The sequence below is a fragment of the Nesoenas mayeri genome, assembly GCF_963082525.1.
Source record: "Nesoenas mayeri genome assembly, chromosome: W".
Taxonomy (NCBI): domain Eukaryota; kingdom Metazoa; phylum Chordata; class Aves; order Columbiformes; family Columbidae; genus Nesoenas; species Nesoenas mayeri.
In genome coordinates, this window is record NC_137553.1 from 14,413,886 (window position 1) to 14,431,188 (window position 17,303).

At 38.9% G+C, this 17,303-nt stretch overlaps 1 protein-coding gene across 5 annotated transcripts; it reads left to right on the forward strand.

Annotated features, from left to right (window-relative positions):
• The first annotated feature begins 2,367 nt into the window (after positions 1-2,367).
• LOC308051370 (arrestin domain-containing protein 3-like) lies at positions 2,368-16,682 on the forward strand. Of its 5 annotated transcripts, XM_080361766.1 has the most exons (7): positions 2,368-2,906; positions 4,028-4,130; positions 4,590-4,846; positions 5,259-5,421; positions 5,944-6,098; positions 15,373-15,476; positions 16,269-16,682. In XM_080361766.1, exons 1-6 carry the CDS (start codon positions 2,595-2,597, stop codon positions 15,433-15,435), a joined length of 1,053 nt encoding a protein of 350 aa, XP_080217892.1. In that variant the 5' UTR covers positions 2,368-2,594; the 3' UTR covers positions 15,436-15,476; positions 16,269-16,682. The 5 variants fall into 5 exon arrangements, with proteins under 5 accessions (XP_080217892.1, XP_080217891.1, XP_080217893.1 ...); XM_080361765.1 differs by lacking the exons at positions 15,373-15,476; positions 16,269-16,682 and adding an exon at positions 15,004-15,329; XM_080361767.1 differs by lacking the exons at positions 15,373-15,476; positions 16,269-16,682 and adding an exon at positions 10,923-14,990.
• Positions 16,683-17,303: the final 621 nt, after the last annotated feature.

Genomic DNA, 17,303 nt, shown 5'->3' on the forward strand with positions numbered 1-17,303 from the left:
GGTTGGACTCGATGATCCTGAGGGTCTCTTCCAACCAAAATGATTCTATGATATTCCTTCGAGTTGGAAGGGATTTTTAAATATGAATGAACAAACTAGTATATGTGAATATGGAATATTATGTTTGAGATGACCAGTAAAATAGCACAAGTGTTGATTAAAATACTAAAGTTCTTTTCAAGTGACTTGAAGGAATAACGATGAAGCCATCTTTGATAATACCGAAACAATGAAGGCTGGTAATAAAAGGCCTGAAGAATACCAGTTTGACGCTGCCTCCTTACTGTTTCTTCCTATCTTGTATCCATAGAATATTTCTAAATTTTATTTAAAACAAAACCGATGTGGTGGGTTGACTTTGGCTGGCTGCCAGCCCTCTACACCATTGTTCTCTCACTCTCCCTCATGAATAGGACAGGGAGAGAAAATAAGGTGGGCAAGCTTGTGGGTTGAGATAAAGGCAGTTTAATAAGAAAAACAGAAACTGTACATGGAAGCAAAGCAAAAATAAGAATTCATTTGCTGCTTCCCATCAGTAGGCAGATGTCGAGCCATGTCCTAGAAGGCAGGGCCTCAGTATGTGTAGTGGTTGCTTGAGAAGACAAACGCCATAACCATGAATGTCTGTGGCAGCCCTGTCCATCTTCTACCCCCCCTCCCCTTCAGCTTTTATCGCTGAGCCTGACATCATATGGGATGGAATATCCCTTTGGTCAGTTTGGGTCAGCTGTCCTGGCTATGTTCCTTCCCAACCTTTTGTCCACACCCAGCCTATTGGCCTTTGGGAATGGGGTATTGGAGAGACAGCCTTGATGCTGTGCAAGCACTGCTCAGCAATAGCTAAAACATTGTGGCTAGAACAGTGTTCATAACACACCAAATGCAAAGCATGGCACTATATGGACTGTTTCGAGGAAAGCCAACTCCATCCTAGACAGACCCAGTGCAACCAAACACAAAGCAATAGTGGAAGAAAACAAGACACTGACTAGCCTTACTGATTTTTTCCATACAGGGTACTGAAGCAGGATGAAACATTGAAGACTGATTAGAAAATCCTTTCATTTGCAGTATTGGGGGGGGGGGGAGAAGTAAACATTTCCAATATGCAAAGGGATGTCAAATCTGTAGCAGAAAGAATCACTCTATTAAAGTACTAGCGCAGCTAGTATTATTCCATATACAAGTTAGGGAGGGAAGCTTTGACCATAACTTATCTTTTGTTAGGATGCATTTCAAACATAGTGCAATATAAAAGTTCTTCCTTTGAGATTACAGGCAAAAAATGTTAGGAAAAGACAAGTTACAGTTAACAGGACATGAATATAAAAATCTTATGCCCTTCATCTTATGATGTTGGGGGAAGGGAAGGAGGAGGGAGAGGAAGAGGAAAGGGCAATACTGAAAAGTTTGGAGTCCCTTTCCACCCCCCCCACCCCCCCCCCCCCCCCCCTCCCCCCATCCAGCTCTCCAAAATGACTTCCTTTGTCTTTCAGCATTCAGAGCAGAATAGTCTTTACATTTTATATATATAAATATAGTCGAGGTTTTGATTGCGGGGTGACAATAAAACCGTGGCAGATGTATTGTTAACCCCCTCTCTACCCCCTTCCCACTAAGGACAGGTGATTGGGAGGGAAAGGAGGACAGAGAGAAGAGAGAGTTGGAAAAATTAAAACTGTTTTACTAATGCTACTGATAAAATAGAGGAAAATGGTACAAAATATACAAAACTAATCTTGAAAGTCCTGGCAACTGCTCCTGCAGATTGTAGGGCTGGCACCCAAAGTCCTGGACTGGACTCTGCAGCCAACTGGAACTGGATTCAGTCTGTCACTAGGCCTCAGTTCGCAGGGGCGACTAGCAAGGTCCTCTCCTAATGTTGGCCATAAGGAAAAAAGGGACAAGATCCTCGTGATCTCCCACTTTCATATGAAGTATGACGTGAATGGGATGGAATACTTCAGTTGGTTGGTTTTTTGGTCACCTGTTTCTCATTGCCCCTCTCGCGAGATGCGCATCCATCCTTATGAATAACCTTGCATTCCATTGCCGTGTTTATCAAAACATGTATCTGGTTTTCCAGGAAAATGCAGTTAATGTGAAAGCTTTAGCTGACAGGCAAATTCACTAAAAGAGAAACTTGTTTTTAACAAAACCAAGACACTATCTATCTATCTATCTATTGATCTAAAAAAAAAAATAAGATGGCCTCATCAGGGTAAAGGAAAATTAGAAGATGCTCAAAATAGCCTTTCTCTATTCAGAACTCTAAATTGAAATATTTAACTGCTGTACTTAAGGCAAAACAAACTACAAAAGCACTCAGTTATAGCTAAAATAAACCACTGAGATACTAGCCAAGTAAATAATACACAATTATTTACAGAATAGTGTCCAAACCAATAATTGGATGGTACTAATGCTAATTTTATTTGGTGGTCTTAATTTGACCTTAAAAGGGCATGCTTTATTCTACACTTGAAAATGGTCTCTGAAGTCCAAGGGAAATGTGTACTATTCTAGCATTTTCTAGCACAATTCTTTAATTGAGTCTTAAAACTTCTACAGAACTACTGTTTGATGAATTGGAGATGATATTTTCTCCCAACTTTAATCTTACATTTTTCTGTGATATGGAAGCTTTGCAAATAACACTTGCTTATTATGATGCACTGAAAATACAGTTCTACATAGTAATTCCTAATCTGATTGTTATTGGAAAGAGAGAAATTTTATTCAACTTTGTCCTGCACAGACCACTTGCTACCTCATTTGAAGGCAGACATGGCGGTGTGCGCTATTGGGTGAAAGCTGAATTGCATAGGCCTTGGCTTCTACCAGTAAAATTAAAGAAGGAATTTACAGTCTTTGAACATATAGATATCAACACTCCCTCATTACTGGTAAGAACTGACAGAATCGCTTGTTCTTTTTCTGACATAAAAATAATGAAGTATGACTGAAACAACATCAACATGTAATTTTACCTAATATTTATTTTCTAGTTAAACTGCAACTCTTATTTTAAGCATTATATCAGTTTAGCAACTCTTTAACTGCTGTTATTTTGAAGACTAAGTTATCCTATCCTTGGAGTTGCTTGATTTTTACAATACATGAAATGCATGTCAATCTAAATTAATGAGATTCCACAATTTAGTAGTATCAAGGAAGAAAACTTGGTGAACTGTTCCTCTTCAATTACAAATAAAGAATAATCTATGGAAGGAACAGCGCAACTCTTAATATTTGAGTGAGGGGCTGCTACCTTAAAAATGCAAAGTAAAAAGTTTATTGCAGTACATAGTTGATAATTTCCATATGGATAGTTTTCAACTGTTGGGGAGAAATTATCACAATTCTGTGTAATCCTTTCCTGAAATTTCATTTTATAAAAATAGCTTTAATATCACAACTGCTTTCAATGAGGATTTTATTTCAATCTGGCCTAAAAATCCTTTATTTTATCCCTTCCTTGAATTTTAATCTAGAGGAACAAAAAAATGTACAAGTCCACTGAAACAGGTTTGTAAAATAAGTCTTTTTAATATGGATGAAACAGGATCATTCAGAAACCAAGGAAATAGAAGGAGTCAAGGTTACAGTAGTTTATCTTAGTTAATTTGCTTCTGAAATACAGCTTAATGGAAAATGTGAAGATGTTCTAATTTACTGTTAGTTACATTAAAAGCTCTGCAACAGTATGTTGGGATGTGTAGACTATGAAGCTTTTTGTTTTAAGCTATACAGTGTTTATTCTTAGTATTAAAAACTGTTTTAAGTATGGCTGTAATATGGAGAATGGCAGAAAAAGCAATACTAATACAGCAGTGGAGTTAGGACAAACATTATATAATATCATTTAAATTGCTTGAGACTTTTCCTGTGGATGTAGCTTTGTTTATCAAAATATGTAATAGTATGCACATCATCAAAATGATTATTTTCCTGTGTTGATTTAAATACCTGAAGAGTTTTCCATGAAACTCCTAATTTAATGGACAATATTTTTCCCTTCTTGCAGTCACCCCAAGCAGGCACAAAAGAAAAGACTCTGTGTTGTTGGCTTTGTACCTCAGGCCCAATATCCTTAAGTGCCAAAATTGAAAGAAAGGGCTATACCCCAGGTATGTAATACAAGTAGTTATGGGAGATGTTTTTCCTTCCCTTTTAGAGTTTGTGCTTAGTGTTTTTGTATAAATGGAACATTAAGGATATTTTTACCGCCGTAGTCTGCACTTTGCAATTTTCTCAGTGTACTTTGTTAACAAAGATGGTGCTACTTATATCTCTAGATTGTTGAAGGACTGGTATGGGTGGGGTTTTTTGGTGATGTGTTTTGTGGTTTTTTTTTTTCTGTTGTTGTTGTTGTTGTTTTTTGTTTGTTTGTTTTTCCTTTTAGAGCAGCTCATGTGGATTTTGCTTCTATTAGCATCAGTGGATGTTTTTGCAGGTAGACCAGTGAAAGTAGCATCTGGTGTGTTATAACAGTATACAGAATGTGACAGTTTGCTTAAGCTGCCTTGTAAACATAAAGAGAACTTGAAATTCTAGTGTGTTTTTGTTTGTTTGTTTATTTGTTTCAGGTGAATCAATTCAGATCTTTGCAGAGATTGAGAACTGCTCTTCCCGTATGGTGCTGCCCAAAGCAACCATTTACCAAACACAGGCATTCTATGCCAAAGGGAAAATGAAGCAAGTCAAACAGCTTGTTGCCAACCTCTGTGGGGAATCCTTGTCAGCTGGCAAAACAGAAACCTGGAATGGCAAACTGTTGAAAATTCCACCCGTTTCCCCTTCAATCCTTGACTGTAGTATAATCCGTGTGGAATATTCACTGGTGGTATGTTGGGCGGTCTGTTTCACTCTTGAGAATGAATAGCTTCTGACGTTCTGTACAAATTCATAGCACAGCATTTTGTGATAATTAGTTATGAAAAAAATGCATGTTCTGGTATTAGTGTCCTGACAGGAGATCTGGTAAGTAAATTTAGTTTAAATCATGCAAGTTCTTAAACCAGTTGTGTGTCAACTAAGCAAGCATTTAATTAGTAGACTGCGTTTCCATGTGAAGGCTCGTGTTGAGACTCTTACCTTGAAGAGCTCATGTCACCATAGAGGCACGGGCCCTAAAAGAGACTGTTAGAAACAAGCTTCTCATGGAAACTTCTATAGAAAGACAACTTAGTCTAATACTTATGAAGTGCTGATAAAACCTCACATTTTAATCATACACTTGTTTCATTTTTCTTCAGGTATATGTTGATATTCCAGGAGCTATGGATTTATTCCTTAACTTACCACTGGTTATTGGTACCATTCCTCTACATCCATTTGGTAGCAGAACATCAAGTGTGAGCAGTCAGCGTAGCATGAACATGAATTGGCTTGGTCTGACACTGCCTGAAAGACCAGAAGGTAGCTTGACAATACAAATCCCGATCAATTTGCTAGTTTGTTTTGATTTTTGTCTGCTTTATTCATTGCAGTCTTGCTAAAAGAGTCAAATTACACCCCTTTGTAATAAAGCCCACAGGAAATCTGTTGTGGATGTTTTCTTGCCACCTGCTTGTCCTATGTGCAAGAGCAGAGTTTCTTCCCTCCTGGCCTTTCTTTCTCTAGGACAGGCAGTGGGCTAGTGGACTAGAGGACTGCAATGTTCTGTCATTCCTACCTGTACAGGAATAAATAATCTTCAGTATGCTTTAAATTTTAAGGGGATAATTAAGCCACAATAAACAGAGGTCAGTCTGGTTTTGGACATAAGCTTAATATTAGAATAAAATTAAATAGTCTCACTGTTTTGTTAAACACATTTTTAATAAGTTACCTACCTGCTGGTGAATCTTACAGACATGGAAGTTTAATATTTTCTCATGTTATGTATTTTGACATGCATAAGAATTTGTCATTTGAACTGCATGTACCTTCTCCCTTTAGCACCTCCCAGCTATGCAGAAGTGGTCACAGGGGAAAACAGACATTTCAGCCTTGCACCTATAGCTGCTTTTGATGATTTTGAGAGAGTACTTCAAGGACCATTATTTGCATACATCCAGAAGTTCCGTTTCCTGCCTCCGCCCCTATATTCCGAAGTAGGTATATCTGTCAGAATATGATGATTCCTGTATTGTTTGTGTGTTTGTGTCTGTGTTGTTGTTTTGTGTTTCTGAGGGGTTTTTTGTTTGTTTTTGTGGGGTTTTGTTTTGTTTTGTTGTTTGTTTTTGTTTTTTGTTTTGTGGTTGGTTTTTTTTGGTGTTTTTTTGGGGGTTTTTTGGGGTGTTTTTTTTTTTTTTTTTTGTCTTATGGAGTAAGTTTAGGAAGCTATTTTTCCTTCCTAAAATGAGGAGAAACCATTAAAATGATGAACATAGAATAAGTTGGTTTTGGGGAGGATTTTTGTTTGTTTATAAGATGCAGATGAATTGCATCAAGAGTTTTTCATGCCTGTTTTACACCATGGGTTACCCTTTTGTGTGTGGGGGTTTTTTTGGGTTTTTTTTTTTTGTTTTTTTGTTGGTTTTTGTTGTGTGTGTGGTTTTTTTTTTGTGTGTTTTTTTTTTCTGTTTTTTTTTTTTTATTGTTAGTGTGAGCTCTGCAACCTTAAATTTAGAAGGTGCTCTGTGAGGTGCCTTGGCTTCTCTATAACGCCTTTTCCTGTAGCTGCAGACCTGGAAGGTAACTTTCCTTGGCAGCACTCTTCCCTGGTCTAATACTTTCTGGAAAATTTCAAAGTGTTGCTTACTATTTCACTGGCCAGCAGGTTGAGGGAGGAGATTATGCCCCTCTGCTCTGGTGAGACCCCACCTGGAGTACTGCATTCAGCTATGCAGCCCTCAGTACAGGAAAGACATGGACCTGTTGGAGAGGGTCCAGAGGAGGGCCACAGAAATGATCAGAGGGCTGGAGCACCACTCCTATGAGGACAGGCTGAGAGAGTTGGGGTTGTTCAGCCTGGAGAAGAGAAGGCTCCCGGGAGACCTTGTTGCAGCCTTTCAGTACTTGAAAGGGGCCTATAAGAAGGATGGGGACAGACATTTTAGCAGGGCCTGTTGTGTGATAGGACAAGGGGTGGTGGTTTTAAACTAAAGGAGGGGAGATTCAGGCTAGACAAGAGGAAGAAAATTTTTACAATGAGGGTGGTGAAACACTGGAACAGGTTTCCCGGAGAGGTGGTGTGTAGAGCGAGATAAGGACTAAGCAAAACAAGTCGATTCAATGTGAATCACGCTAAGCCATTTATTACAGAAACAAGTCTTCTTATATACGTAACTATATTCTAATCACGCGTCCACGCTCCAAGCATGGATTCGTTAAATGAGTATCGTGGGCTGTCCGTGCTCTGAAGTCTCACTGATGATACGTCCGATGATTCACGCCACGCCAGGAGCCCGGTGATTGAGGAACGCCCCTCTTTCTCACAGCAGACTCTGTTCTCAAAGTGGCCTTGAAATACCTTTGAGCCTGACTAATTCAGCAACAGGTCTTAATCTATCAAAACCCATCCACACTTCCCCCTTTCTTTTCCTAAATTAGTCAGGCCCCTTAAACCGCACGGTGCATCATTTTTGAAATATACTGCAACATAGAACACGTGATTAACAACATAATTACAATTACATATAATGCACTTAAACCTTACTTAATAAGATCAAACAACTACCTGCCTATTCTTAAAACCTTAATTCTACTATGACAACCTTACTAACACACTATTTTAATAGATTCAAAATAACACTATTTTAATAGATTCAAAGTAACCAGACAAGTTAATACAATATATTCTCTTAAATTCCTAAAAGATTTATAACTGCACAGTTTCTAGGGTAACATACTTAATATCATCAGCATATACTAATAATTGAATTAATATCTTAAAAGTTATCTTAACCTATTTAAAAGATCAATAGCTTAACCTTAATATCCCTTCTAAAACTTTATCAGTTGCTGAACTTAGATTACTATGGTAGAGATATCTCATAATTTTACCTTATCTATGCATTGACTATCTAATCATAATATCACCCTTTTGGATCTCCTGCTGATTGTTCAAAGTGCCATTCTCCACAGAAGGTACACCACCTGCTTGCTAATAGGCTTCTAGACCAACAGGTCTGCGAGCATCTGTAACACTGAATTAGGATCCATGGTTTACATCTGAAACAGTCCTCACAACTTATCTCCCTCCTGTCCATCTGCATCCGTTGAATCTTTGTTGAATCCACTTCACTCCTCAGCCTGTAATGACACAAACATAATCTTTTCCCCAGGTTATCAATTGGTGTGGCCTTTTTAATTGACTAGTGATTTGACCATAACTAATGTAGGTTCTTTCTGATTTAGCATGGTTTTGGGTCATACTTGCAAAGTATTTCATCACATACAATACTTTTGACAATTGGTTTTGTGGTGCTTCCCCTACTTCCCCCCCTTTTTTTAAAAAAAAAAACCAACCAACCAACCAAAAAAAGTTCAGAACCAGATATGTGCGTTGGATCTTGACTACGTACTCAGAATCACAAATCAAATTTAGAGGTTCCTCCTTAAAAAGCTCTAAGTAATTTAAAGCTGTGCCAAGTTCTGCTAATTGGGTTGAACCTTCAATAATTTTTACAGAATGATGCCAATTGTTATCTTCACACCAAACCACCACAGCTTTATGAGACTTCCCAGAACCATCGACAAAAACTTTGCAAGTATGTAGGATCAGACCAAATACAAGTATGGCTTATGACCAGATGTTAAAGACTTGCAGGATCTGCAGCAATTTATATTTTACATTTAGGCATGCCAAAAGCTGTGCTGTTAAGAAAACCAGCTAGTACAATTTATAAAGACATAGATTACAAATAAAAAAAAATCAGAATTAAATTTCACAAATGGTACATATATGACAAAAGGATCATGGCCTATTGAAACTTAAATTAATTCCCTGCATTTTCTTGAGTAGAGTGACAATTGGTATATAACAGTCGGTATATCAGTTTGCTAGCAATCTCATCATACTGTCCCACAATAGCCACAGGTTGTTTCTATGTTGTAGCTATAAATAGACAAATCTGCAAGTCCAATCGAATGCAGTCAGCCTGTAAGGTTGTCATAAATTCATTCCTCAAAGTTTCTGACTACATTTTGGCTGTCATATTTATTGGATATTGTTTTCCCTTACCAGATCAAAGTCCTGTTTCAGATCTATCAGTGTAGTATTTGCTTTATCGAAACATTGGCTGTTAATAGTAGTGGAAATACAGCATCTGAAATTTCCTTGGAGATTTCTCAGTTGCAGCAAGCAGATCTGCACCATCCCAGCAGCTTCTTGTAGGCCGTGCAACTAAACAGAATTCTCAGAAACAGGCAGGGCCTGTTGTGTGATAGGACAAGGGGTGGTGGTTTTAAACTAAAGGAGGGGAGATTCAGACTAGACAAGAGGAAGAAAATTTTTACAATGAGGGTGGTGAAACACTGGAACAGGTTTCCCGGAGAGGTGGTGGATGCCCCATCCTTGGAAACATTCAAGGCCAGGCTGGATGGGGCTCTGAGCAACCTCATCTAGTTCAAGATGTCCCTGCTTATTGCAGGGGGGTTGGGCTAGACGACCTTTAAAGGTCCCATCCAACCTAAACTATTCTATGATTCTGTTTTAGCAACATCATTTTTAAAATTTGTGTACTAAAAGTAAAGAAAATAAGATTTCAACTCTTTTTACCTCTACTTTACTACTTCCTAACATTTATAGCAACCACTAAACTCTTTTGACTGCATGTGTGTTTAAGTTCTGTGGATGTAGGGGTTTCGGAAGATGCATGTAGAAAAATGACATGCTGGTATTCATTTCTGATGTAAGTTTTTTGAAGTACACGATTCTTCAAGACTTCTAGCCTTTACAGAACTGAAAATGCAGCCACTGAGTAACCATGAATGAGATGCAAATTTCAAAGCTTTTAATGTTGATGTTTTTCAAGAAAAAACACTGATATAGGACAAAAGAAAAATAATGTCCTCCGGCCAAATTTTGCCTGAATTCACCCATTTTAGGAAAATAGCGTTATGTAGCATGACTTCTCCCCCATCCTTGAAAGACGACTTTGCTATTGAGTGGGCAGAGAGGTGTTTTCTGTGTGCTAGACACTTTCCTGAGAACTCTGCTATAGCTTAACTCTAGAGCACAACTCCCAAGTCCTTCTCATTTTAGGTACTTTAAGATTTCAAAAGAAGCTTGCATATATTTTTTTTTTTCTTTTGACCAGAAAAAGGCTATATGAAGTTAACTGATGCAATGTTGTCTGAAAGATGCACTGTACAATTCAACTATTATTACCATCACTGTACACTTAAACTACTCTTATCATCCAGTTTTTGAGACCTAAGTTAGCAGGCTGTATCCCTCCTTTCTTCTAAATAAAGGAAGAAGTTTCAAAAGTTTGTGTGTTCTGAAACTTTCCTCATCCCATAGGATATTTGAGGGTTAACTAGAATCATTTTTTTGTTTTTTTTTATTGATAATGTTCTGCCTTTTTGAGCAAAACTTCTCTACTTCTCTCAAATCAATTATAATAAATATGTCTTAATTTAAGTTTCTAGTGATTTAAGTTTTTTTTTTTTAGTTCAGATAATTCAGAAGACTTGTGTGCTAGTAAAGCAGTAATTTTTCAAGTATTAGTTATTCATGCTTATTCTTAAATTACCACCAACCTGTAGTTTGAAGTCTTCTACTGTATCTCATATTAATATTTATATTAATTTTTATTCAAAATTTTGTCTGATTAGACTTATTTCAATAACTTATGGACTAGGAATGCTATATGTCATTATAGTTGTTTAAAACTTGTGAATTTTGGTTTTTACTTCTAGCAGTTGCTACTAAAATACACTGGGTTGTTGTGGTTTTGTCTTCTTCGTGTTTCTTTTCTTTTGATTAGATTGATCCAAACCCACATCAGCCCACAGATGAGAGACCATCTTGCCCCTCTCATTGAAGGAATTCATAAAAAGCTGACTTGACTTGGATTTGAATCACACCTGCTGTATTTAAGATCTAAGTGTCTTAGGGGAGACTTGCTTTTAAAGGAAATGGTATTGTTCTTGCCTGTATGGTGAATAAATGAAAACAACTTCTGATCATGCTTGGACACCTATAGCACGTTGTTGGCCTGTTCCACATACTTGAAAACTCCAAGTCCACTTCCTGAAGTAGTGGCACATGCTGGGAACAACCTTACTAGCCTACAGTCATGTGTTTCAAAACACTCGAACCATACTGGAAGAGAGGAATGGCTGCTTCTTATGATTCAAAACTTCGCACGTGGTTATTGCTTTTGTTATACAGTTCAGTGTAGCTGCAGCTTTTTCTCATTTATGATGGACTGGTTTTACTCCTCCCTTGTTTATCTGCACAAGGAACAAAAGAAAGTTTTGACACACACACACAAAAAAAAAAAAAAAAGACTGGCAAATGCACTGACATTTTTGGTTTTGTTTTTGTTTGTTGTTTTTTTTTTTTTTTTGAAGTAGCCTAGACTTTACCTATGTATGCACATACTTGGAGTTGTCCTAGTAGACTGATGATGGATCACCTCTTCAGCTTCAATCCTATTTTGCATTTATTTACAAACATCACATACTTTCAGGACAATACTTTTTGCTATATGTTTAGCAGCCAACTGTAGTAGACAAGCAACAGTTAGGTGGGGGTGGGGGAAGAGATGACAGAAGGGAACTATAAAGAGACTTTGCCAAGACTGTATACATTTTTGTTTTCTTTTAGTAATTTGTTGCCTTTCTGCTACTATTGCAAAACAATGTTTTGTTACAGGCTTCCTGAAGATTACTTAATCTTAGGTGAACTTATCACTTGTTAAATTCTTAGAATGCTATTTTTCTTATGTAGCATTGCTGACTTATTTCATTCGTTTTGTGTTTGTGTTTCGGTTTTGTTTTGTAAGGGGGATTTTGAATAGGGACATGAAGGAAAATTTAAACTGAAAGCAGCACCACTCAACACCAGCGAAGTGTGAAAATAACTTTAAAAGGGGATAGTCATGCTGTCCAGGGTTCACAGGCAAAAAGATATCTGAACTAGAAGGGAGGGGAAGGAGAAGGTTGGTTTGTTTTGGTGTTAAGTTTTTTGTGTGGAGTTTGTTTGTTTTGTTTATTATTACTTGGGTTTTTTTGTTTGTTTTTAATGACATGTAGTTACTTAATCAACAAAAATTATGAGATTGCAGAAGGAAGTATGTTTCAGACTGCAAGAGGAGTTTGAACTGTGGTAACTAAGCAACAGCTTAGGTTCTCCACTTTGTATTTTCTTCAGCGATTCTGATACTGTCTCATAGAATCATAGAGCACCAGGTTCAAAGGAAGCACAAGGGTCATCTGGCAAAAGCACGATCTAGGCAAGACGGCCTAGGACCCTGTCCAAATAAAACTTGAAAGCATCCAGTGTTGGTAAATCCACTGCTTTCTTTGGGAGATAATTCCCACGACTGATTTTTCTCATTATGAAAAATTTCCCTCTTGTGCCCAGTTGGAATCTACCCCGGGTAACTTAAACCCATTGTGTCTCATCTCTTCCATGTGACTCCTTATAAAAAGGAAGTTTCAATCTTCTTTGTAGCCACCTTTTAAATACTAGAGCATGGTGCTAAGGTCTACCTTAAGCCACCTTTTCTCACGGCTGATCAATTACAGAATGTTAGGGATGGGAAGGGACTTTGAAAGAGCATCTAGTCCAATCCCCTTGCCAGAGCTGGAACACCTACATCAGGTTACACAGGAATGTGTCCAGGTGGGTTTTGAATGTCTCCAGAGTAGGAGACTCCACAACCTCCCTGGGCAGCCTGTGCCAGTGTTCTGTCACCCTCACTGGGAAGAAGTGTCTTCTCGTATTTAAGTAGAACCTCCTATCTTCCAGTTTGCACTGACTGCCCCTTGTCTTATCATTGGTTGTCACCAAGAAGAGTCTGGCTTCATCCTCATGACACTTATCTTTTACATATTTATAAACATTAATGAAGTCACCCCTCAGTCTCCTCCAAGCTAGAGAGACCCAGCTCCCTCAGCTTTTCCTCATAAGGGAGATGCTCCACTCCCTTAATCATCTTTGTTTCCCTGCACTGGACTCTCTCCAGCAGTTCCCTGTCCTTGAGCTGAGAGGCCCAGAACCGGACACAATATTCCAGTTGTGGTCTCATCAGGGCAGAGTAGAGGGGGGAGGAGAACCTCTCTCAACCTACTAACCATACCCCTTCTAATACACCCCAGGATGCTATTGGCTTTCTTGGCCACAAGGGCACAGTGCTGGCTCATGGTCATCCTGCTGCACACCAGGATCCCCATGTCCCTTTCCACTGTGCTGCTTTCCAACAGGTCATTACCCAACTTATACAAACCTAGCTCTCTTAGCCTTTTCTCATATGGCAGCTTTCCAGTCCTTTGTTCATCTTCCTGGCCCTTCTCCGGACCCTCTCCATTCTCTCCACATCTTTTTTGTATAGTGGGGGTCCAAACTGAACATGGTATTCCAGGTGTGGCCTTGCAAGTGCTCAGTGGAGTGGGAGAATGAATCCTTTGTCTTTGCTCGTTTTCTTTGCTGCAGCAGCACATTCTTCACTCATATTGAGCTTGTTGTCCTCTAGGACCCCCAGGTCCCTTTCTACAGTGCTGCTTCCCAAGTTAGGTAGATCCCAGCCTGTGCTGCACTCCTGGATTATGTTTTCCCAGGTGAAAAGCCTTACACTTGTCCTTGATGAACTTCAGAAGGTTCTTGTTAGCCTGCTCTTCCAGCCTATTCAGGTCTCCCTGCAGGACAGCTCTCCCAAAGTATCCGCTTCCCCACTCAATTAGTTGTCATCAGCAAACTTCATCAGGGTACACTTGATTCCCATCATCTAGATCACTTATGAAGATGTTGAACAGCATTGGACCCAGTATTGATCCTTGGGGGACCCCACTTGTGACAGGTTGACAGTTTGAAAAGGAGCCATTTGCTACCACCCTCTGGGTGCTGCCTGTCAGCCAGTTCCCCACCCACCACGTAGATCCCTTGTCTAGACCATTACGCATCAGTTTCTTTAGGAAGAGGCTGTGGGAAATAGTATTGAAAGCCTAGGAGAAGTCTAGGTAGACAACGTCCACTGCTCACCCCATGTCAACTGCATGTGTTACTTTGTCATAGAAGGTGATCAGGTTTGTCAAGCACAACTTACCCCTGGTGAATCTGTGTTGGCTATTCCAAATCACATGCTTCAGCTCTCTTGTGGTAGCCCCCAGGAGGATTCATTCCATAACTTTCTCAGGGACTGAAGTAAGACTGATGGGCCTATAATTTCCTGGATCCTCCTTTAAGCCCTTCTTGTAGATGGGGATGACAATAATCCTCTTCCAGTCTTCTGGGACATCCCCCGATCTCTACAGCTTCTCAGAGATTATGGAGAGTGGCCTTGCAACGATGTCAACCAGCTCTCTTACCCTTGGGTGGATAGTGTCAAGGCCCATCGATTTGTAGGGGTCAAGCTCTTGTAATAGTTCACATACCAACTTTTCCTTCACTGATGGTAGGTCTATGTTAGCATCAACCTGATTTTTCATTCCCAAGGCCTGGGGTCCAACAGTGCTGGTAAAGACAGAGGTGAAGAAAGTGTTGAGAACCTCTGCCTTTTCAGCATTGTTGGTGACTAATTTATCTCCCCTGTTTAACAGTGGGTCAGTGATTTCTTTCTGTTTCTGCTTGTTGTTTACATATCTCAAGGACCTTTTCTTGTAGTTTTTTACATCCCTAGCCAATTTTAATTCAAGCTGAGCTTTTGCTTTTCTAACTGCATCTCTGCATGCCATGGTAATGCCCTTGTAGTTATCAACAGGTATTCATCTGCTTTTCCATCTCTGGTACGTTACTCTTTTGGTTTTGAGCAGACTCATAACCTGGGAGTTAAGCCATGGGGGTCTCTTGCTCCACCTACTTCCCTTACCTTTAAAGGGGATTAACTGTTTCTGTGCTTCCAGGAGAGTGTTCTTGAAAAACTCCCAGCACTCGCTAGCTCCTTTATGCTCCATGGAAGCTTCCCATGGAATCTCTCCCAATTGAGCTCTGAGTGAGTTGAAGTTTGCTGTTCTAAAATCTAACCCCTTTGTCTTAGTACTAACCTTTAGTGTGCTCAGCGGGGTCCCAAAACTCCACAATATTGTGATTGCTGCAGCCAAGGCTATCACTAAGACAGTACAAAGCAGGTTTTCTTGGTTTATGAGTAGCAAGTCCAGCAGTGCCTCATTCCTAGTTGGCACATCTAACGTTTGTATGAGGAAGAAGTCTTCTATGCATTCCAGGAACTTGATGGATGACAGGTGAGCTGCTGTATTGTTTTTCCAAAACAGGTCTGGGTATTTGAAGTCCCCCATAAGAACCAGGATCTGTTGAGCCAAAGCTTGCTTAAGTGACCCAAATATTGCTTTGTTGGCTTTGTCATCTTGGTTTGGAGGTCAGTAGCAGACTAAAAATAGTAAGACTCTAATAAAACTGGGCCAGAGTATCAGTGTTACCAGCCACACTCAGTTTGCTGAGAATTTTTCCGATTGGCTCCTGGGCTAGACCTGAGAGCTTTAAAACAAAAAAACAAAACAACCCAACAACTTTAAACATACATTCATCTAGAACATGAGAAATTATAAAGAAAAAGTACTTGCCCTTTGAGTGTACCCTAAAAAAGAAAAGAATGATGGAGCCATTAGATCTGACAAGTGCTTTTATGCTAGAAATTTGTTAAGTGTAAATTTCCTTTTCAGAAATAATGTAAAAAAAACCCCTGTCGTCTAAGAGGCAGGTCTGATTCTGAGTACTTAAAAACTAATCCATTGTGTATATCCTTGTGCAATAAACCAGCTCAGAAAGGAGGAGGAGAGGGAAAGCTGGTGTTCCTGCATTGTGCTCATTCTTAAAATTTTCTGCCTTATTTTAAAGGCTTCATAAATATGACAAAATAGGCTTTTCCATAAGTGGCCTTTATGAGAACATGAAAGATATTTCATGATTCAAAAATTATGACAAGCTGGTTAAAATAAGAGTCACGTTTTAAGTGATTCATTTCAAAGGTTTGGGCTTTGATAAGCAAGAATTTGAAATTGGGTGATGTCTTATGCTGGCCAATTTTGTGAATGTCCCTTCCTTCTCTATCCTCTCCAACCAGACAAAAAATTAAAAGTTGATAAGATTGTTGGCATATAAAAGGGCATTTGGTGATTTTACTTTTTTTTCTTTTTTGTTGTTTTAACAGACTAGTGAACAATCGCTGATATACATAGCGTTAAATATTTATCCCAGTATAATGGAAAACTACAAACGAAACAGGTGTAGTAACTGACATTGAATCACAGGCTGTGATCAGAGTGAAAAATTCTAAAACCTTATCAAATAAAGACTTCTCATTTAAACATTTTTGTTAGTTGTTCAGAGGCATTACAGGTTCATAGTTGTAGCCCAATATTTGATACAGAATCTTGATATGAATTACAAAAAAAAAGTAAAATACCAGTACTGGAGAAACAAAATGCAATATTAAATGCTTGCTTTATAGATTATATTATATGGCTGTTTGTATATATATTTTGTTTGTTTCTTTGTTTAGTTTTGGTGCTGAATATGTCCTTATGGACAAAGAAAACTATGTGAAAAACAATTTTTCCTATTGTTCCTCCTTGTAGAAAATAAACTTTTTTTAGAAAAAAAAAAGCTTTTAAATGTTATAACTGTAAGCTATAAGATTGTTTGTGACTTAAACATTTAGCATAATAAAATAACAGAATCATTTCAGTTACAAGAGACCTTCAGGATGATCGAGTCAAATCATAACCTAACTCTAGCACTAAACCATGTCCCTAAGAACCTTGTCTAAGCGCCTTTTAAACACCTCCAGGGATGGTGACTCCACCACTTCCCTGGGCAGCCTGTTCCAATGCCTGACAACCTTATCCATGAAGAATTTTTTCCTAATATCCAGTCTAAACATCCCCTGGCACAACTTGAGGCCATTTCCTCTTGCCCTATCACTTGCTACTCATGGGAAGAGACCAACACCCTCCATGCTACAAACTCCTTTCAGGTAGCTGTAGGCAACAATAAGGTTTCCCCTCAGCCTCATTTTCTCCAGGCTAAACAGCCCCAGTTCCCTCAACCACTCCTCGTAAGACTTGTGCTTCAGGCCCCTCACCAGCTTCGTTGCTCTCTGCACTCTAGTACCTCAATGCACTTCTTATGATGAGGGGCCCAAAACTGAACACAGCATTCAAGGTACAGCCTCACCAGCACTGAG